At 44.8% G+C, this 15,720-nt stretch overlaps 8 protein-coding genes across 8 annotated transcripts; 4 read left to right on the top strand and 4 right to left on the bottom strand. All coding sequences in view use genetic code 12, as the record gives it.

The window, feature by feature from the left end:
• Positions 1-305: 305 nt before the first annotated feature.
• CBK1 (serine/threonine protein kinase) lies at positions 306-2,528 on the bottom strand (the record flags this gene model as incomplete). Its single annotated transcript, XM_001487486.1, has 1 exon — positions 306-2,528. One exon carries the CDS (start codon positions 2,526-2,528, stop codon positions 306-308), a length of 2,223 nt encoding a protein of 740 aa, XP_001487536.2.
• Positions 2,529-3,907: 1,379 nt separating this feature from the next.
• FGR41 (Fgr41p) lies at positions 3,908-4,594 on the bottom strand (the record flags this gene model as incomplete). The annotated part of the gene is made up of 1 exon (XM_001487485.1): positions 3,908-4,594. The coding sequence occupies one exon, from the start codon at positions 4,592-4,594 to the stop codon at positions 3,908-3,910; it is 687 nt and encodes a 228-aa protein (XP_001487535.1).
• Positions 4,595-5,181: 587 nt separating this feature from the next.
• Positions 5,182-6,384, top strand: PGUG_00911 (uncharacterized protein; the record flags this gene model as incomplete). Its single annotated transcript, XM_001487484.1, has 1 exon — positions 5,182-6,384. One exon carries the CDS (start codon positions 5,182-5,184, stop codon positions 6,382-6,384), a length of 1,203 nt encoding a protein of 400 aa, XP_001487534.2.
• Positions 6,385-6,534: 150 nt separating this feature from the next.
• PGUG_00910 (uncharacterized protein) lies at positions 6,535-7,935 on the bottom strand (the record flags this gene model as incomplete). The annotated part of the gene is made up of 1 exon (XM_001487483.1): positions 6,535-7,935. One exon carries the CDS (start codon positions 7,933-7,935, stop codon positions 6,535-6,537), a length of 1,401 nt encoding a protein of 466 aa, XP_001487533.2.
• Positions 7,936-8,055: 120 nt separating this feature from the next.
• On the top strand, positions 8,056-8,799 carry PGUG_00909 (uncharacterized protein; the record flags this gene model as incomplete). The annotated part of the gene is made up of 1 exon (XM_001487482.1): positions 8,056-8,799. The coding sequence occupies one exon, from the start codon at positions 8,056-8,058 to the stop codon at positions 8,797-8,799; it is 744 nt and encodes a 247-aa protein (XP_001487532.2).
• A 32-nt stretch (positions 8,800-8,831) lies between these two features.
• Positions 8,832-11,102, bottom strand: TRY5 (Try5p; the record flags this gene model as incomplete). The annotated part of the gene is made up of 1 exon (XM_001487481.1): positions 8,832-11,102. The coding sequence occupies one exon, from the start codon at positions 11,100-11,102 to the stop codon at positions 8,832-8,834; it is 2,271 nt and encodes a 756-aa protein (XP_001487531.2).
• A 317-nt stretch (positions 11,103-11,419) lies between these two features.
• Positions 11,420-12,322, top strand: PGUG_00907 (uncharacterized protein; the record flags this gene model as incomplete). The annotated part of the gene is made up of 1 exon (XM_001487480.1): positions 11,420-12,322. One exon carries the CDS (start codon positions 11,420-11,422, stop codon positions 12,320-12,322), a length of 903 nt encoding a protein of 300 aa, XP_001487530.2.
• Positions 12,323-12,698: 376 nt separating this feature from the next.
• On the top strand, positions 12,699-14,432 carry PGUG_00906 (uncharacterized protein; the record flags this gene model as incomplete). Its single annotated transcript, XM_001487479.1, has 1 exon — positions 12,699-14,432. One exon carries the CDS (start codon positions 12,699-12,701, stop codon positions 14,430-14,432), a length of 1,734 nt encoding a protein of 577 aa, XP_001487529.2.
• Positions 14,433-15,720: the final 1,288 nt, after the last annotated feature.

Here is a 15,720-nt window from a genome sequence, read left to right as displayed (position 1 = left end):
AAGGCTAGACCTTTATAAACTCTATAAGCGTTTTTCCGGGCCAAACGTTATATAGAATAATGTTGAATTAAGGTTTGGAAAATGTCTCAGCCACGGACGGAATCGGAATTAGTGAGACAAATTGCATGCATAATGAGACCCATGCCACAATAGGAAAGTCGAACGAGAACACTCTATTTTTATCAGGTGATTCTGTGCGTCCACCACATGCCGACATCAGCCGAGCCGCAAACTTGATTACTATGTGTTTCAAATGAGACAATAAGCGGGACTTTCTTATCACAATGCGTTTTGACAATATATTATCACAATGCATTTTTTCTCGTCAAATAGTCGAACCGTGAATAGGTATAGCCTATGAATGGCATGTCTTCTTTGACGCCTGCTCCGCTCTTCATCATCTGTTCTCTTTGCTCGACTGCCTTCAGTAGCGCCGGCGAGTCGGGAACGTTCTCTAATTCGTCTGTAGGGAAAAACCGGGTATCTGTAATCGAACGCAATTTTGGAATGAATGGTGCATCCACTTTACGAATCGTATCCCAGTCGACTCCTCTGAAAAATGGGTGCTGCTTCAATTCATCGGCACCCCCATATCTCCCAAGCCTGTTCTCTGCCTTGGTCAAAAGTCTGCGAATCAAGTCTTCGGCTTCTGGCGAAAGATGAATATCGTCCGGAATTTGAAGGGTTTCTTGCCAGCTCATGATCTTACGGTAAGTTTCATGTGGAGTTTCCGAACAGAATGGTGGCCACCCGATTAAACACTCAAACATAATGGCACCTAGTGACCACCAATCACACTCTTGACCATAACCTTTGTGTATAAAGATTTCCGGTGCAATATAGTCCGGGGTTCCAACCGTAGAATATGCCATTAATCGCCGAGATTTTCTCCACGTTTGCATTTGCTGCCTGTTTGACATCGTCAAGTGAATGGCATCCACCATCATGGAGTTCCTGCTCTGTTGTCCGCCATTTGGCTGCAAAAATTGCTGCAGCTGCGAAGGTGGTTCCTTCTCTAAAAGCTTCTTGTAGTAGTTGGAATCATGAGTCTTGTGGAATCCCGTGGATAACCCAAAATCCGACAACTTGATATGTCCCCGAATATCTATCAAGATATTATCCGGCTTGATATCTCTATGGATGAAGCCAAGTTTATGAATAGCCTCGATAGCCAACACACACTCTGCCATGTAGAACCGGGTGATGTCTTCGGTGAATATTTGCCAACGAATTAACATGGTCATAAGATCACCTCCTGGAAGAAACTCCATAATCAAATAAAGATATTGAGCGTCTTGGAACGAGTAATATAATGATACTACCCATGGAGAATCACTTCCTGCTAAAACGTCTCTTTCCGCCTTCACGTGCGCCAATTGATCTTTCTTGTACATTTCCGTCTTGAGCAATGTTTTCATGGCGTAAATCTTACCGGTATCTTTCTTTTGAACCAAACGAACTTCACCAAAAGCACCTTTTCCGATAACTTTGACAGTAGCAAAATCTTCGAGAGACAACTTGGTTCTTCGAAGACGTAAGAACTGCAGCTCCTTCTTACCAAGGTTCTGAAGCTGTCGGTTTTTACGTTCTTGAGACGATGCGGCCTCTTCTGTAGCCAATTTGTGCTCGAGATCCAATCTTCTCTGATTGCGCTCAATTGCATGGGTGACTGACATCTGGTAGTAATTTTCAAGCTTCAACTTAAGAGCAGATGCACGGTCTTGAGCTGGTTTCGAAAGCCGGTTCGGCTGTCTGTTAAAGTATACGTAGGGTGAACCGTTTTGAGCGGTCTGAGATGTCGTATGCTGAGGGGAGTGAGATTCTTGTTGTCGTTGTGGCAGAGAATTTTGGTGCGCTTGATGCTGCTGAACTTGTTGCTGGAATTGTTGAGCCTCTCGAGCTTGTGCGTGTGCTTGTTGTTGAGCTTGTTGCTGTGCTTGAGCTTGAGCCTGTTGCTGTGCAAGCTGCTGTGCTTGTTGCTGAGCTAGCTGCTGAGCCTGCTGATGTTGAATATGCTGTTGAGCTTGCTGTTGAGCCTGGGATTGGTAGTTTTGTTGGTTTTGAAATTGCTGCGAAATAGGCAACATGTGGTTGCTATCATTGCTGATTTCCAGCACATTGGTGCTCAGCTGATTGGTGAGCTGGGTGAAGAAGTTTGGAGGCTTAAAGCTCACTGAACTCTGGGAATCAACCAGTTGTAATGCATTATGACCGAAATTGTCGGAAGCTGAAAAAGTGGGAGATGACTGGAAAGTCGAAGGCTGTGGAAGAGGAGACGAGGGCACCGCTGCGTGGTTATTATCGTCGGAATCCTCGTCCATAAGACTAACATCTGGATTTGGTTGAAGATTGGGGATCAGTTGTAAGCCATAGGGACCAGTAGCATGCGGATGATTCGAGTGATTTTGATGATTTTGCATAAATTGGTCTTGTTGGAGTGAGTGTTCTTGATATTGTTGGTTCTGGCTTTGCTGGTATTGGTTCCGGTAGAACTGCTTCTGTTCGTCGGTCAAAAAATCAAAGTCCATGATTCGATGATCTGAGATGAAAAGATGATAATAAGGGCTTTCTGCAAAGTATAAGTTACAAAAAAGTCAAAAGTAAGGTTCTAGCAATGAGTGACTTGCAAAAATAACCCGAGTTGATCCCCTAACTCAAGTAAAACACGATGTTAGAGGAATAAAAAACGTTGCCAGGTGAAACGCGAATGATGCCGACACGAACAATAACAGCGCGAGGAGTGTATTTTGTGCAGTGGAGAATTAGGAGAGTTGTGCGAAATTGGAAGAAAAGGCGGAGGGGAAGGACGAGGGCTTAAATTTAAAAATGATGAAAAGGGAAAGCGGGGGAGAGTATAGTAGACAATGGGGTCGAAACTGAATATACATGAGCTTAGGAACGATTTGACCGAACGGTGACCAAATTAGTCGAGTTCTTTTCATTGTGGTGCACTGCATATAATGTCTCACCTTGTAGGTCAATCTAACTCTTCCGTCTCTATTCTAAACCTTTCTCATTTCCTCCATTTGTTGCTTCTGGTGCTCTGTATGTTTTCTACATTTCCTCTTTCTCGTGTATATTACTACATGATAAGCTTAAAATTGTAAAGCTTGACCCTTTTGCTTCTTGTCACCTCCCAATTCAAAGTGCTTACATCTCTTCAATGAGAGTTGAGCCTTGGTCTTGCAAACAACACATTCCAATCTCAACACAACCTTCTTGGTAGTCTTGGCTTTCTTGTGGAAAACGGGCTTGGTTTGACCACCGAAACCGGATTGCTTACGGTCATATCTTCTCTTACCCTGGGCGAACAAAGAGGCCTTACCTGCCTTGTATTGGGTCACCTTGTGTTGGGTGTGCTTACGGCAGTCTTTACCCTTGCAGTAGGTTCTTCTGGTCTTTGGAACGTTCACTGAGTTAGTATGGGTAACGTGTGGAAGATGGATCTATGACCACTATTGGATGATGAAGGAATCTGTCTGATGGAGACTATGTATATATGTAGTGTCACCGACGAAACCTCGTCTCCAATCCTCAGAATTTACTTACCCATTGTATTATTAAGTTACCGAAGTGAGTCCTTGAGTTATTCGCAGTGAAAATTTTGAGATTGGGCCAGTGACACAAATGTGCGCGCACGTGAATGGGGCAAGGGCGCGGCCCTAACAAGTCTGAGCGAGAGAGCGCGAGCGAGCATATTCTGTGTGCAGTATATAACACAATCATTTGGCTGCAAATAGTAACTACATCTTGTATCTTATCACATTTATTAAAAAAGTCCCGAGGACAAGAATCAAATCATAGCGTTAGAAGAGAAGAACAGGGCCCTAGTGAGAGAGAGCATACAATTCAACAAGTCCCAAACGCCATCTAATATACATGCCCGATTCGTCAAGAACGGTAACGATCAAGAACGAGTAACGGTGGTATAGATGGTGGATGTGGATGTTATGGTTTCGTCGGCTTCGGATGCGTAGTAGTAATCGTAATTGACGTAACAGACGCTGTCGGAAGTCATGGTGGTGACATTTTCAATAATCCATGAGTCGGTTGACGTTGGAATATTGTTGCTATCGGTGATGGTTGGTCCGTCATTGGAGTCGGTAACTTCGGCCACTTCGGTAGAGGTTGTCTGGGTGACGGCAGCGGAAGCTTTTGGAGTCACGGAAGTGGAAGTGGTTGTGGTTGGAGCCGTTGTAGTTGGGACCGTTGTGGGTGTGGTTGCAGCCTTTGCTTGAGTAGTTTCAATTTCGGTTTGCGCAGCAATTTCAGTTGGCAAAGACAAACTGGACACATCAATCGGAGTAGTAGCAACCGTAACAAACGTATAAGGAGTTCCAAAAACTGTGGAAGTGACGGTGGCTGTATAACTGGTAACAGTGGCAGTTGAAGTATCAACAATCCAATTTGTTTTAGTTTGCACCTTTCCTTCCACGGTATGGACATTTGTTTGTGTGTTTTGCACCGTAGTCTTAATGTGAACCACCACAGGATCGTCATCATCATCACGTTTTTTAGCTTCATGTGGAGCACCCATCACATTTGTTATCAACGAAGCCGACACTAAGGAACCGATAATCTTGGAGAATTGCATGGTAAAGAGTTATAAAGGAATGGACTGTAGTTGGAAATCAAAGAAAGACAGTGTTAAAAGGAATGACTGTAGTTAGAGAGAGATAAATTTCACTAGGGTTACCTTGGATAAATTGTTAGTGGTTTATTTCTTTTACAAACTTGAGAATGTTATATATACTTCAAACCTAACATCTGGCTGGTTTGTAGCATCATACTACGTCCAATATAGTACTGGCTGGTATTCTCGTTTTGGGTGCAATTAATCCAACCTTGGATATGCTGCTGGTTGCAATTTCCTAAACGGGAAGTCGTGCGGCTCCTCGCCCAAATTTCGCTGGTTATACAAAGTTTGCGGGTTACCTTCGATGATTGACAATGGCGTCAATGATTGTTCGATGAGATTCATATTTTTCTTCCGTTTTCGTGTTTCTTGAACAACCTCAACATACCCCCGGTTTCCCCAACCATTTACCCCCGGGTGTCGCGTCGGCGGCGTGCGCGCACCACGATGCTCACTCGACTTCCGGTCATGCAGTAAGTAAACTGCTGCAAACAATTCCTACAACCGATACTCTTCACGTCTATTTTACGTGAGCTCAACTCAAAATGAGTTATTATAATCCTTCAAATAACCAAATAGGGTTTTCCAGCTACAACCTGACTCCAATACACCAGCGCCAACCAATAAACATCAATGGACTTCCACAACAATTGACCCTGGGTTCGAGCCATACAAGCGATCTGACAGCACCAAACTCATCGGCCACAAATGTGACACATCACAATCATCTTGGAGTCCATCTGAGCCAAGATAGGCGTACCCCCGGATTAGGACCTGAGACCTCAGTCGGAACTATATCATCAGGACCGGAATTGACCCCTGCGGCTGCCAAAGAGCAGCGCAAAGAACGCAAGAACCGGCCGGGCCAGCGATTTGGCGCGAAAAAAAAGTCGTGGGTGTGGACGTGGTTTATTCAAGATTCTCAAGACCCAAATGTGGCTGCTTGTGACTATTGTGGCAAGATAATTACCAGACTCTCCTCGGATAAAGGCTCGCCTAAAAAATTAACCGAGCACTTGAAAACCCACAAGCTCACGCGTGACTCCATAAACAACTCTCGTGCCATACCTATCGACGGGAACGGCGTCACTTATGCCCCTAATGGAATGCCTATGTCTTATGAAAATACCCAACCAGATCTCCACCACACTCAGGTGAGACACCAACAACCGCACCTGCATATGCGCCACGACCCAACCCCAACCGGTCATTCCGGTCATGATCACGTGCTCGATGCCAGCTCGTTGTCACACTTGACACCAGTGCACCAGGACCCTGCATCGATAGCGATGGGTGCAAGTGCACATAGAGGGTCTAAAAAACGACAATATGTCGATAGTCTGACGGTGCCATTGGTTCCGGTATCTAGCAACATGGCGCAGGCGCCAAATGTGGCTTTTGGAAGCCGCAGGTTTTTATCGGCGGAATTTGATAATTCTCCATATACCGCCATGAAGTTCCACAAGCACTTGATGAAATTTTTGACGGAAAACAAATTGTCGATCAATGTCATCAAGTCGCATTCCTTTCAGCAGCTAGTATACGATTTGCGGTCCGACTCAGTCACGGAATTGTTGGATTTGACAAATCTTTATTCTTCATTGTTGGAAGTCAGTCGAATAGAAAGTAACAGTGCTGATGCTGGAAACAATTCGGGTCCAGGAACGAATGAGGCTTCGGTGGCCAACTCCTTGGCACAGGCTGTGGAACAGAAAGCTGCTGCTGCTGCTGCTGCTGGTCGGCGTTGATCGCTAAACCTACTCCAGCTTTTTTTCTTTTGCGTTAAACCTATCTATAACTTGGGTCCGCTTTCTATAACGTCCTTATGAGTGGTACTAAGCGTCCAAAGCTTGGCTATATCAGGATTGAGCTGTGGTGCTGCTAACGATTTGCATGCTTCAAGACATCTGAGTACTAAAGCTATCGGCAAACACATGCAAAAACGTACAAAGCTTCTCTGTTTGCCCAGTGATGGTGCCTGCCACCTCGGGGACCCGAACCTGGGCGTTTGAACATATAATGCCAACCAATTTGTTCTCGGAATCTACCAATGCCCCTCCCGAGGAACCATTCCAGCACGGGGCAGAAGTCACAATCATGGTTTCTATGGGAGATTCGTCCATAGTGAAAGGCAAAGGGCTCAATGCCGAGATATGGCCTTTGGCTAGAAGCGGAGCTGTTTGTCGTTGGCTGTAAAAGAGGCCGTATCCAACAGAATAGACGGTATCGTTGACGTCGCTGCTTGATGGCTTGAGATGTTGAACCTTTCCCAAAGCAGCAAGATGGTGTGGAGATAAAAATATGAAGGATAAGTCGAGCTCGGGAAACGGAGTGATAATGTTATCCTCCAGCGAAAGATAAATTTTTTGTGAACCATGGACATAAATGGTACATGTCGCAGATGAGTCTGCCGCTTCAATGTACGGCTTCAAAACGTGGTAATTGGTAACAAGTACGGACGAAACATAAGTACAAGTTCCCCACGATCTCGAGGTTGAATTTCCTACTACTAAAGGAAACACTGGAATCATATCGGTGCGAGATTCGAGAACAATTGGATTATCAGAAATGGCATCGGAACCGAAAATCTTGGTCAAATAGTCGCCGAGTAGGTGCCAACCACAAACCAAGTTCAAGTCGCCGTCACCGTTGCGTTTTCGAAGGTTGCCAATGACTAGTCCTATGGCACTAGAGTCAGTCAATTGTACTATGCCTCCAGCCATGTTCTCCAAGTACCTGGTGTCTGTCAAATACGCCAATGGAGCGCCGTTGTCGATGAATGCATAATTAATGAACCCATGAGACCGAAAGTTTGAAAAGAGAACAGGGTTCGTGAAACTGAATGGGTATGAAGTGATGGAGATTTCTGCTTGAGAAGTTGCCGAGCTAAAGTGGAGGTTTTTTCCGTGCTTGAACCTCTTTTTGCTTGTTGCGTGGTCTTTGGGACTCAATGCTAAGACCGAAACCTCTGGCTCTTGTGAAGATACCGAATTGTGGGGAAATAGGGAAAACCCATTGGTCAAAAATTGTGAGAGAAACAGCCGAAAATTCTCGTTTTTGGTTAGCATATGGTGCAGGTGGTACCTTGCCGGGATCCACACCACGGTTTGTTCGTCTATGGTGTCGCCGCTGGCCACATATACTTCATACTCATCGAGGGTGGAAAGTGGCACCGGACTAATTGTAAGCCAAAAGCTGGTAGAAGTACCATGGTGGTGAAATTCCACTTGTATTCCACTCACAGCATGCACATTGTTGTTGGCAATCAATCTCACGCATATCGGAACCCAGCTCCACATGGAAATAATAACCACTGTTTCGCTTAATTGAGCCTAGTTTCCCCGCCATACACCGGGGCCGTAGATAGCTCCTACATATAACGCGGCGTCTTAACGCGTTGCCAAATAGTTTCTAGTTGAATGTCACCCACGATTCCCGAAAACATGACTTCTGACTCCGTGGAGCTCGCCCGCTCGCCCTCAGTATCGTCTACGTCCACTGTAGGAAGCAACAGCTCGACAGGAAAGTTAATTAAACGTCTTTCAGTACACAAAAATTTAAATCTGTCCACCGACCCTGCCAATGAGACATCCAATGACCCGTCAATTCCGGTCGTTTCTACAACTTCTGAGCAAGCCACCGTGGCTCCTACATCTTCTGGGACTGGAGGGTCAGGAAATCCACTTCCGAAGCCGGGAATAAAGCGAAAACCAATCAAATTCACCGTCAGAAAAGTATCGCATGAACCAGTAAACACCCCACCTTCTGACCTGTCATCGCTGCGTGATAAGGGTCCAAGTCGCCAAAACAGTCACAGCAAGTCACACCACCATCATAACCATCACAATCTGCATACACGTCAACTGTCGGAATCCTCAAAGTCGATGACCAAAGCCCTCGCTGCCAGTCAAGAAAAATACGATTTGTATTCGAGTAGAATCGAGAAAATCAACAAGGAAATCGATTTTTTGAACAATTTGCTTCCGCCTTATAACGTGGAAATCGACTATACGACCCGGACCAAGATAGTAAGAGCCATTGAAAAACTACGTACAAAACAGGACGAATTGAGTAAAAAGAAGTACAGTTTGGGCATCACCATTAGCCGACTTTGGAGAGAACAAGACGCTGGAACCATGTGGGTGCGGTCAGTAAGCAATTGAGCACTTGTTACTAGCTAATACTATTACATTGCCTACCTCTGTTCAATATGGGACATCATTGGGTTGGCAGTTTGGACACTTGACATTTTCATTATTGGGGGAAGATGAAGCGAACCAGACCCGCTGGCTCCCAGTTGCAAGTCTTTTTTACCTGGCATGGGTTGTGAGTAGTTCATCTTGGAAACCGAAGTGGAGGATACCAGAGAGGATCCAGACGACATGGATGCAGAATGCTGTTTGGGGCTCGGTTCCAAGACGTAATTAGCATCGTAGCCTCCAACTTCCACCAAACTCAACCGGGAATAGATGTATTCTCCAAGGAACTTCCGTAAGCGTATGCGCACATTAACCAACTTGTTTGATGGGTCGAAATAGGCGAGCCATTTTTCATAGCATGACGTGAACTTGCGGTAGATTGCCCAGAACGATCTGTCGTCCTTGGGATCAGCCACTTCGTCAATGAGATAAAGGGTGCACTGTATTATGAAATTTTCAAGCAATTTGGAATTGCACCATAAAGTTATCAACATCTTTACCATGGTGACATACCACTCGATTGCAAGGTACTTTAAGTGGTCGATCTCGGTACTATTCAAGTTGGTCAAGTCTATCACCTTTAACGATTTGAATTTGATGAAATTGACATTGAACAAAAATGGAAAACTGACGATTCCCAAATTGTTATTACTTTCGTTGGTGATGCTGAAAAACGACGACAAGTTGACGGAGAAATCTTGAGGAGAAGCTTCCATATTTGTCTCAAGGAACAAACCGAAATTGAACGGAGCATTATACTCCTTTAACGATACGTTCAAAAGGTTCCAATGGTGTGGTTGGGTAGGACAAAAGATATATGATGAAAGTAAGTCGTGAAACTTGGGCACGCTATTGATTATGGTGCGTTTTTTGAAGAGCTCAAACACGCTGCTGGTTTCAGCCTTTTCCGTAGGGTGGAGTGCTAGCGACTTGTTGAGGAGAATGATACAATTATGAAGGCAGTTGCGCAGACTGAACACAAGCAAGAAGTTGCTGGTGGTAAAGCTATTGTATTCGTTCATAAGGGTGAGAATGGCTACTTCTTGGATAAAGTTTGTGGCCAATGGAACGATGGATTTGGAAAGGTTATCCATAAGAGAAACCAACAGGGTTTCTGGGGTAACCATTTTATCCTTGAAAAGCTCATAAATTTTTGGCGGAGCAGGCGAATTGATGAAAAACCGAGAGAGAAGCACGTAAATAGACCATTCCAAGTGCCAAGTTGATTCGGAAGTATCGTCGTCCATATTCGACATGATGATGTGGCTGAGGTCATTAAGGTAATTAAACACCACTTTGCAATTGAGGGTCTGCGAGTAGTAAACCGAGTCCAAGTCAAACGTGACATAGACGTACGACAACAAGAAGAGAATGCATAAGATTTCCGTCTTGTCATGACCATTGTGACCATTATTGTTGTTATAATGAGGAATTAGCCGTGAGATCAAAAGGTCCCAAGACCGATTGGCATAGTTCACCGCCAGTGCCAAGTCGTTTGCATTGGCAGCACCAAGTGCCAAGATGCCGTATATGGTACCCAACTTGAAAAACGCATACTTGTTGAGGGTAGCCAGATTGTTGGGCTTATTGTTGATGGTTCCAAGGTAACTACAGATGTCACGAGCAATGATTTCCAACACGGGAAACGACGAATGGGACGCAGCGGCAAATCCGGTTAAAAAGGCGTCACTGGTCACCGACAGCTTGGGGTATCCAGCATCATAATTGGCAAGAAACAGTTCGAGTTTTTGCGAAATTGAAAGTAAATGGACAAAGTCCGACTCTTGTTGGCTCACCGACGGTCTTCGTGACGGCGGATTGCTATCGCTACCCTTGGCTTTGAGTCTTGGAGACAAAGCTGGCGGACCATTATCGTTGTCAGAGCTGGACTCGGTGGCCGGACCCTTCGCTGCGGCGGTGAAATTTACGTATTCTCGAGGCTGTACGTTGAGAAGCTGGACATTGTGAACTGTCCGGCAATGGCGCTGGAGCAAATCCCGCCGTACAAACGCAGAAGTACAGTGTTGACAATGGAACGGTTTTTCATTGGTATGAGACCTTTCATGGCGTTGCTTGTGTTCGGATCTAGTGAATGCCCGGGCACAGAAGGCGCAAATATATTTCTTTTGTGTAGCCATGCCAATGGTCGGAAACCTGCCGACAAAACAATTATTGAATAATGTTACGAGTTGAAGAAATAATTCGCACCAGAGATTGAAGTTTAATTGACGGTCCCCGCACAGGACGTTCGCAATCTTCCCCCACATATTCCCCACCCTATTTTCCACTACGCGATCTCCCCCTCGTGCGCAAAATCTCAAACGGGAAACGCACCCCGCAAATTCCACTGTGTAGGTTCGATGATCTCGCTTATAATGTCACTTGACGATCGTACACTTCTTGTGCGGGTTCACCGAATGAAATTGACCCAAATTCCGTTTTTCCCACTTGCCTGCCCCTCTCGTAGTCTGAACCCCTATTTCCCTGGCCAACGCTGCCCCTCGCCCCACCCCCACCACAAATAAAGTTTCTTGGGCTTATGTAAGCGGCCCCAAATAGCTCGCAATCATCGGTCGCACCACCAATGCCGGACAGTAGAAGGCAGAGTGAGGACACGGTTTTACCAGATAATGAGTCTGTTTTCACATCGCTTTCTGATGATACGCTCGCGGACTTGTCGTCACAGGTTTTTGGGTTGCCGTTACCTAATTTTTCCACGATAAAAGAGTATTCCATCGCATCGACTTTTTTACATCCGGGGGTATCGGTATTCCGGTCCATAGACGATGCCCGGAAAGGGTCCTCACCACTCTTGTGTACACTGTCTTCAGTGTTTAGTGTTTTCAAGAAAAATGCCCCATTTATGGTCATTTGCACCTATGACGATGCTGGTCAATCGCACGAGTACTGTCGTGTGCACTTTAAAAATGTTGCAAATAATTTGTCATGTTACATTCTCATGTTCCCCCACACTTCAGTGATGATTTTAAACAATGGATTACGCCCAGCTGCCGATATAATGTACTGTGACACCAAGCTACGTGTGGTGGGGTCGTCAGGGGACAATTCCACGTTTGCCAGTGGAGAATTGAAAATGTATGTTTTGCAGCCAAATACCTTGTCGTTGACTGATGGGTCTAGTTTGGTGCAACCGACTCCCGGGTCGATAAAAGGTGCCAAAGTGGGTTTCAACACTTCGGCTAATGACCTCTGTCAAGCATTGAGTGAGCTGAAGAAACATTTGCATACAAAACTCTTGTCGGAGGCACGCACCTTGGTCAATATTCCTCTTGTTACTTATACAGATACCGGAGACAAAAAGATTTCGGGACTGAAACACAGTTTAAATGGGACAGTACGGATGTTTCAACCACCGGGTGATGAACTGCAACATACTTTGGTGATGTTGTGTGTGATCTTGGTGTTGCGAGAGCAGGAAATGAGAAAGAGTAAGGGAGGAAAGAGGCCCAGTTATGTGGAACATTAATAGAAGGAGCAGGAAATAATGATTAAGAATGAATAAATGCAATTGATGGACCATTGCAAAATTTGAAAAAAGTGTAATTTGCACCCAAAATGTAAGACCTCAAGTTTAAGATACTACTCATAATAAGTATAACACTTTACTATCATCTTAATCTCTCCTCAACTTTCTCATAACTTTCGTAACTTTTTTATAACTTTCTCGTAACTTTCTGAACTCTTTCGAATCTCCTCCTCCTCTCTTTCTCGTTTCTCGTTTCTCGTTCCTTTTGGTGCCCCTGCATATTTACTGCGGCAGATCGCGATAGACTGAATATTCTCGTCTCGAATGCAAACTGAGTCATAGACAACTCAGTTCGCCCACCAAAAAACCAGTCGCCATGCCTCATCATGGAACGTTCAGAGAACAAATGAAAGGGTTTCCAGTCTGGCAGATGGTTGTCATCAGTTTAATCAGATTTCTGGAGCCAATCTCATTCACGTCATTATTTCCCTACGTGTATTTCATGGTCAGAGACTTCAAGATTGCCGCTGACGAGTCACAAATTCCTCGTTATTCCGGGTATTTGGCAGCAGCTTTCTCATTTATGCAATTTTTGTGTAGCGTTCACTGGGGTCAAGCATCAGAAAAGATTGGAAGAAAGTCGGTGTTAATGATAGGTTTGCTTGGTCTGGCATGTTGTATGATTATGTTTGGGTTTGCCCGCAATTTCTACATGGCTTTGTTTGCAAGAGCTGCGATGGGCGCCGTCAATGGAAATGTGGGGGTGATCAGAACTTCAATTGGCGAAATAGCTACCCAAAAACGACACCAGGCTGTGGCGTTTTCTACGGTGCCTCTTCTCTGGAATCTTGGGTCTGTCGTGGGGCCGTTAATTGGTGGATCCAAATACCTCACGAGACCAAGAGGTGAAGCGCACACCTCGGGCATGTATAACGATTTCATGAACCTGTACCCTTATGCACTTTCCAATGTGGTGGTGGCTTTTTTTTTGGTTGTTAGTGCCACAGTGTGTTTTCTCTTTTTTGAAGAAACTCATTATCGACTCAAGTATAAGCAGGACAGGGGACTCGATATTGGAGACACCATCTTGACATGGTTTGGCTACAAGATGTCACCGAGACCTTGGCACCGGCCAAGCAGGAGCGAGATCCAGGACTCGCTGACTCCAAGGGCTCCCCAGAATGGATTTTTGGACGAATTGGACGGCTTGGAAAGTCCTGCTACAGAAGAAACTCCATTGAACCGCACACCAGATATTTATGCTGCAGTGGAAAGTGATGATAGCGAGAGCGAGTCCATAGATTCTGCTGACTACAGAACTACTCCTCTTTCCAGACAGATGTCTGCAGCGATTGTTCGTCGGTATTCTTCGCATGCTTCATTTCCAGCATCGTTCACCGATGAAGAAGGACCTCATTCTATCTTTTCTTCACAAGTACTCACGTCGCCAGTTATCCAGACCATCACATCGAATTTCTTGTTGGCGTTCCAGAACTTGGTTTACAGCGAGTTTTTGCCGGTTCTCTTGGCTGGCAAGCTCACTGTTTCCAGCTTGAATTTTCCATTTAAAATGACCGGTGGTTTCGGCTACGATTCTGACTCAATTGGAAAATTGTTGTCAACCACAGGCTTCCTAGGCGTCTTTGTGGTATCACTTTTGTTTCCATGGATGGATAGACACATGAGAACCATCAATGGGTATCGACTTTCACTCTGCTTACCTCCAATTGTATTCATGTTGCTTCCCACAATAGTGTTTACCAGCCCCGCATACAACCACAGCATGCCTCCACACCTTACCACAATACTCTTGTATCTCAATAGTGGGTTGTGTACACTTTCCACAGCCACGGCGTTTCCTCATGCGGTGCTACTTCAACATCGTGCTGCCACTCCAAAATTTCGGGCTCTTGTCAATGGACTCAATTTGAGTCTTAATTCGCTTGCTCGGTGCATTGCTCCTCTAGTATGGGGCTGGTTGATATCGTTTACTGATAGCATGGGAATTGTTCCTGTGTCTTGGTACATTTTATCGATTTTAGCGGTGGGGTCACTTTTGCATGCATTTTATATGAAAGATTACGACGAGGAGAAGAACGATGAAGTTTAGAGGATGGTCAGTAAAAAGATGATAAGTAAAAAGGTAGAATTTCAGAAGAAGGTAAATTTTCAGCGCATACGGTAGTTCCAATACAGTATTATCAGCCACTGTTGACAGTGAGAGAAATTTTTACACTTCTTAATGATTTATCAATTAAAACAGGTATATAATGTTTCCCGGTGTCCATATTCCCAAATAAAAAAAATCCCGTCAATTACAATTACAACAAATAGAAAACAACACGATATGATAGATAGCAACAGTGAAATGTTCAAGGGTAGATGGTCAATGATGTTTCGTATTATAGCGACAACGACAAAACCAAGCAAGAGATACAAAACCAAGCAGCCAACATGGCCAAAAATTGAGTCGGATACTGTTGCCAAAAACAAAGATAACAAAAAAACTAGAGATTGGTTATTCACTTAAGCATAGTCCATTTGTTATCCATTGCTTTCAGCTTCAGCTTCCTCCCCAGTTCTGGTCCACGCCAAACATACCGTTTCACCATTATCCTCGCTGTCGATTTTGTCGTTAAAATGCCTGTTAAGATTCTTAGAATCTTTGGTTGGCCTTTTTAGCCTTAAGCTTCTTTTGAACCATCACGGCGGTGACAGCACAGAAGGCTAAGAAGACCAAGACGAACACCAAGATAACACCAGCTGGAAGCATGTCTGTGATTTAAAAAAAAATTGGAAGGTAAATTTTTTCGAAAACTACCAGCCTGCGAACGGGGTATTATATGTTTTCGTTAATGCCTCAAACCGACGAATAAGAAAAGAAAAAAAAAAACGCTCGGTAGGAAAGTTCGGAGAGGTCGGCTCGTTCCTGGATTTACCGAGACGTTCAGCAATTTACGTCAGGGTAAAGAGGTTGAAGATTTGACAATGGAATAGCTTAGATACTACAGATCACGTTTACAGTGCTGTATCACCCTCCTAAATTATAAATAACAGCTTAACAACAAGTTTAGGTCCAAAGTTAGGATCTAGCGGATGCCGGTTTCTACGGCTGGAGTGCGGCGCACCCGGCTATTATCTTCTCGGACCGATTGGGCAAGTGCAATGCTCAAAAAGGTTGCGCACCATCGGGAAACCTGCACCCGGCACCAGAGTATCCGTACACTAACGCACGCCAGTGTCAAACTAAGGTGAATGACGTAAGCGGGGCCCATGACCTGCGATTGTGACTTCGAAAGCCACTGGTGAAGCCTACAATGTATTTTTGTGGTAATCTTTTCGTCGTAATCTATGTATAGCGTCGAGCACCAGTGTATCAATTCACGGTGGTTGTAGCA

The sequence above is a fragment of the Meyerozyma guilliermondii genome, genomic scaffold (assembly GCF_000149425.1).
Source record: "Meyerozyma guilliermondii ATCC 6260 scaffold_1 genomic scaffold, whole genome shotgun sequence".
In the NCBI taxonomy this organism is placed as follows: domain Eukaryota; kingdom Fungi; phylum Ascomycota; class Pichiomycetes; order Serinales; family Debaryomycetaceae; genus Meyerozyma; species Meyerozyma guilliermondii.
Note: the sequence above shows the minus strand (reverse complement) of the source record. Positions and strands in the feature narration are given on the sequence as shown.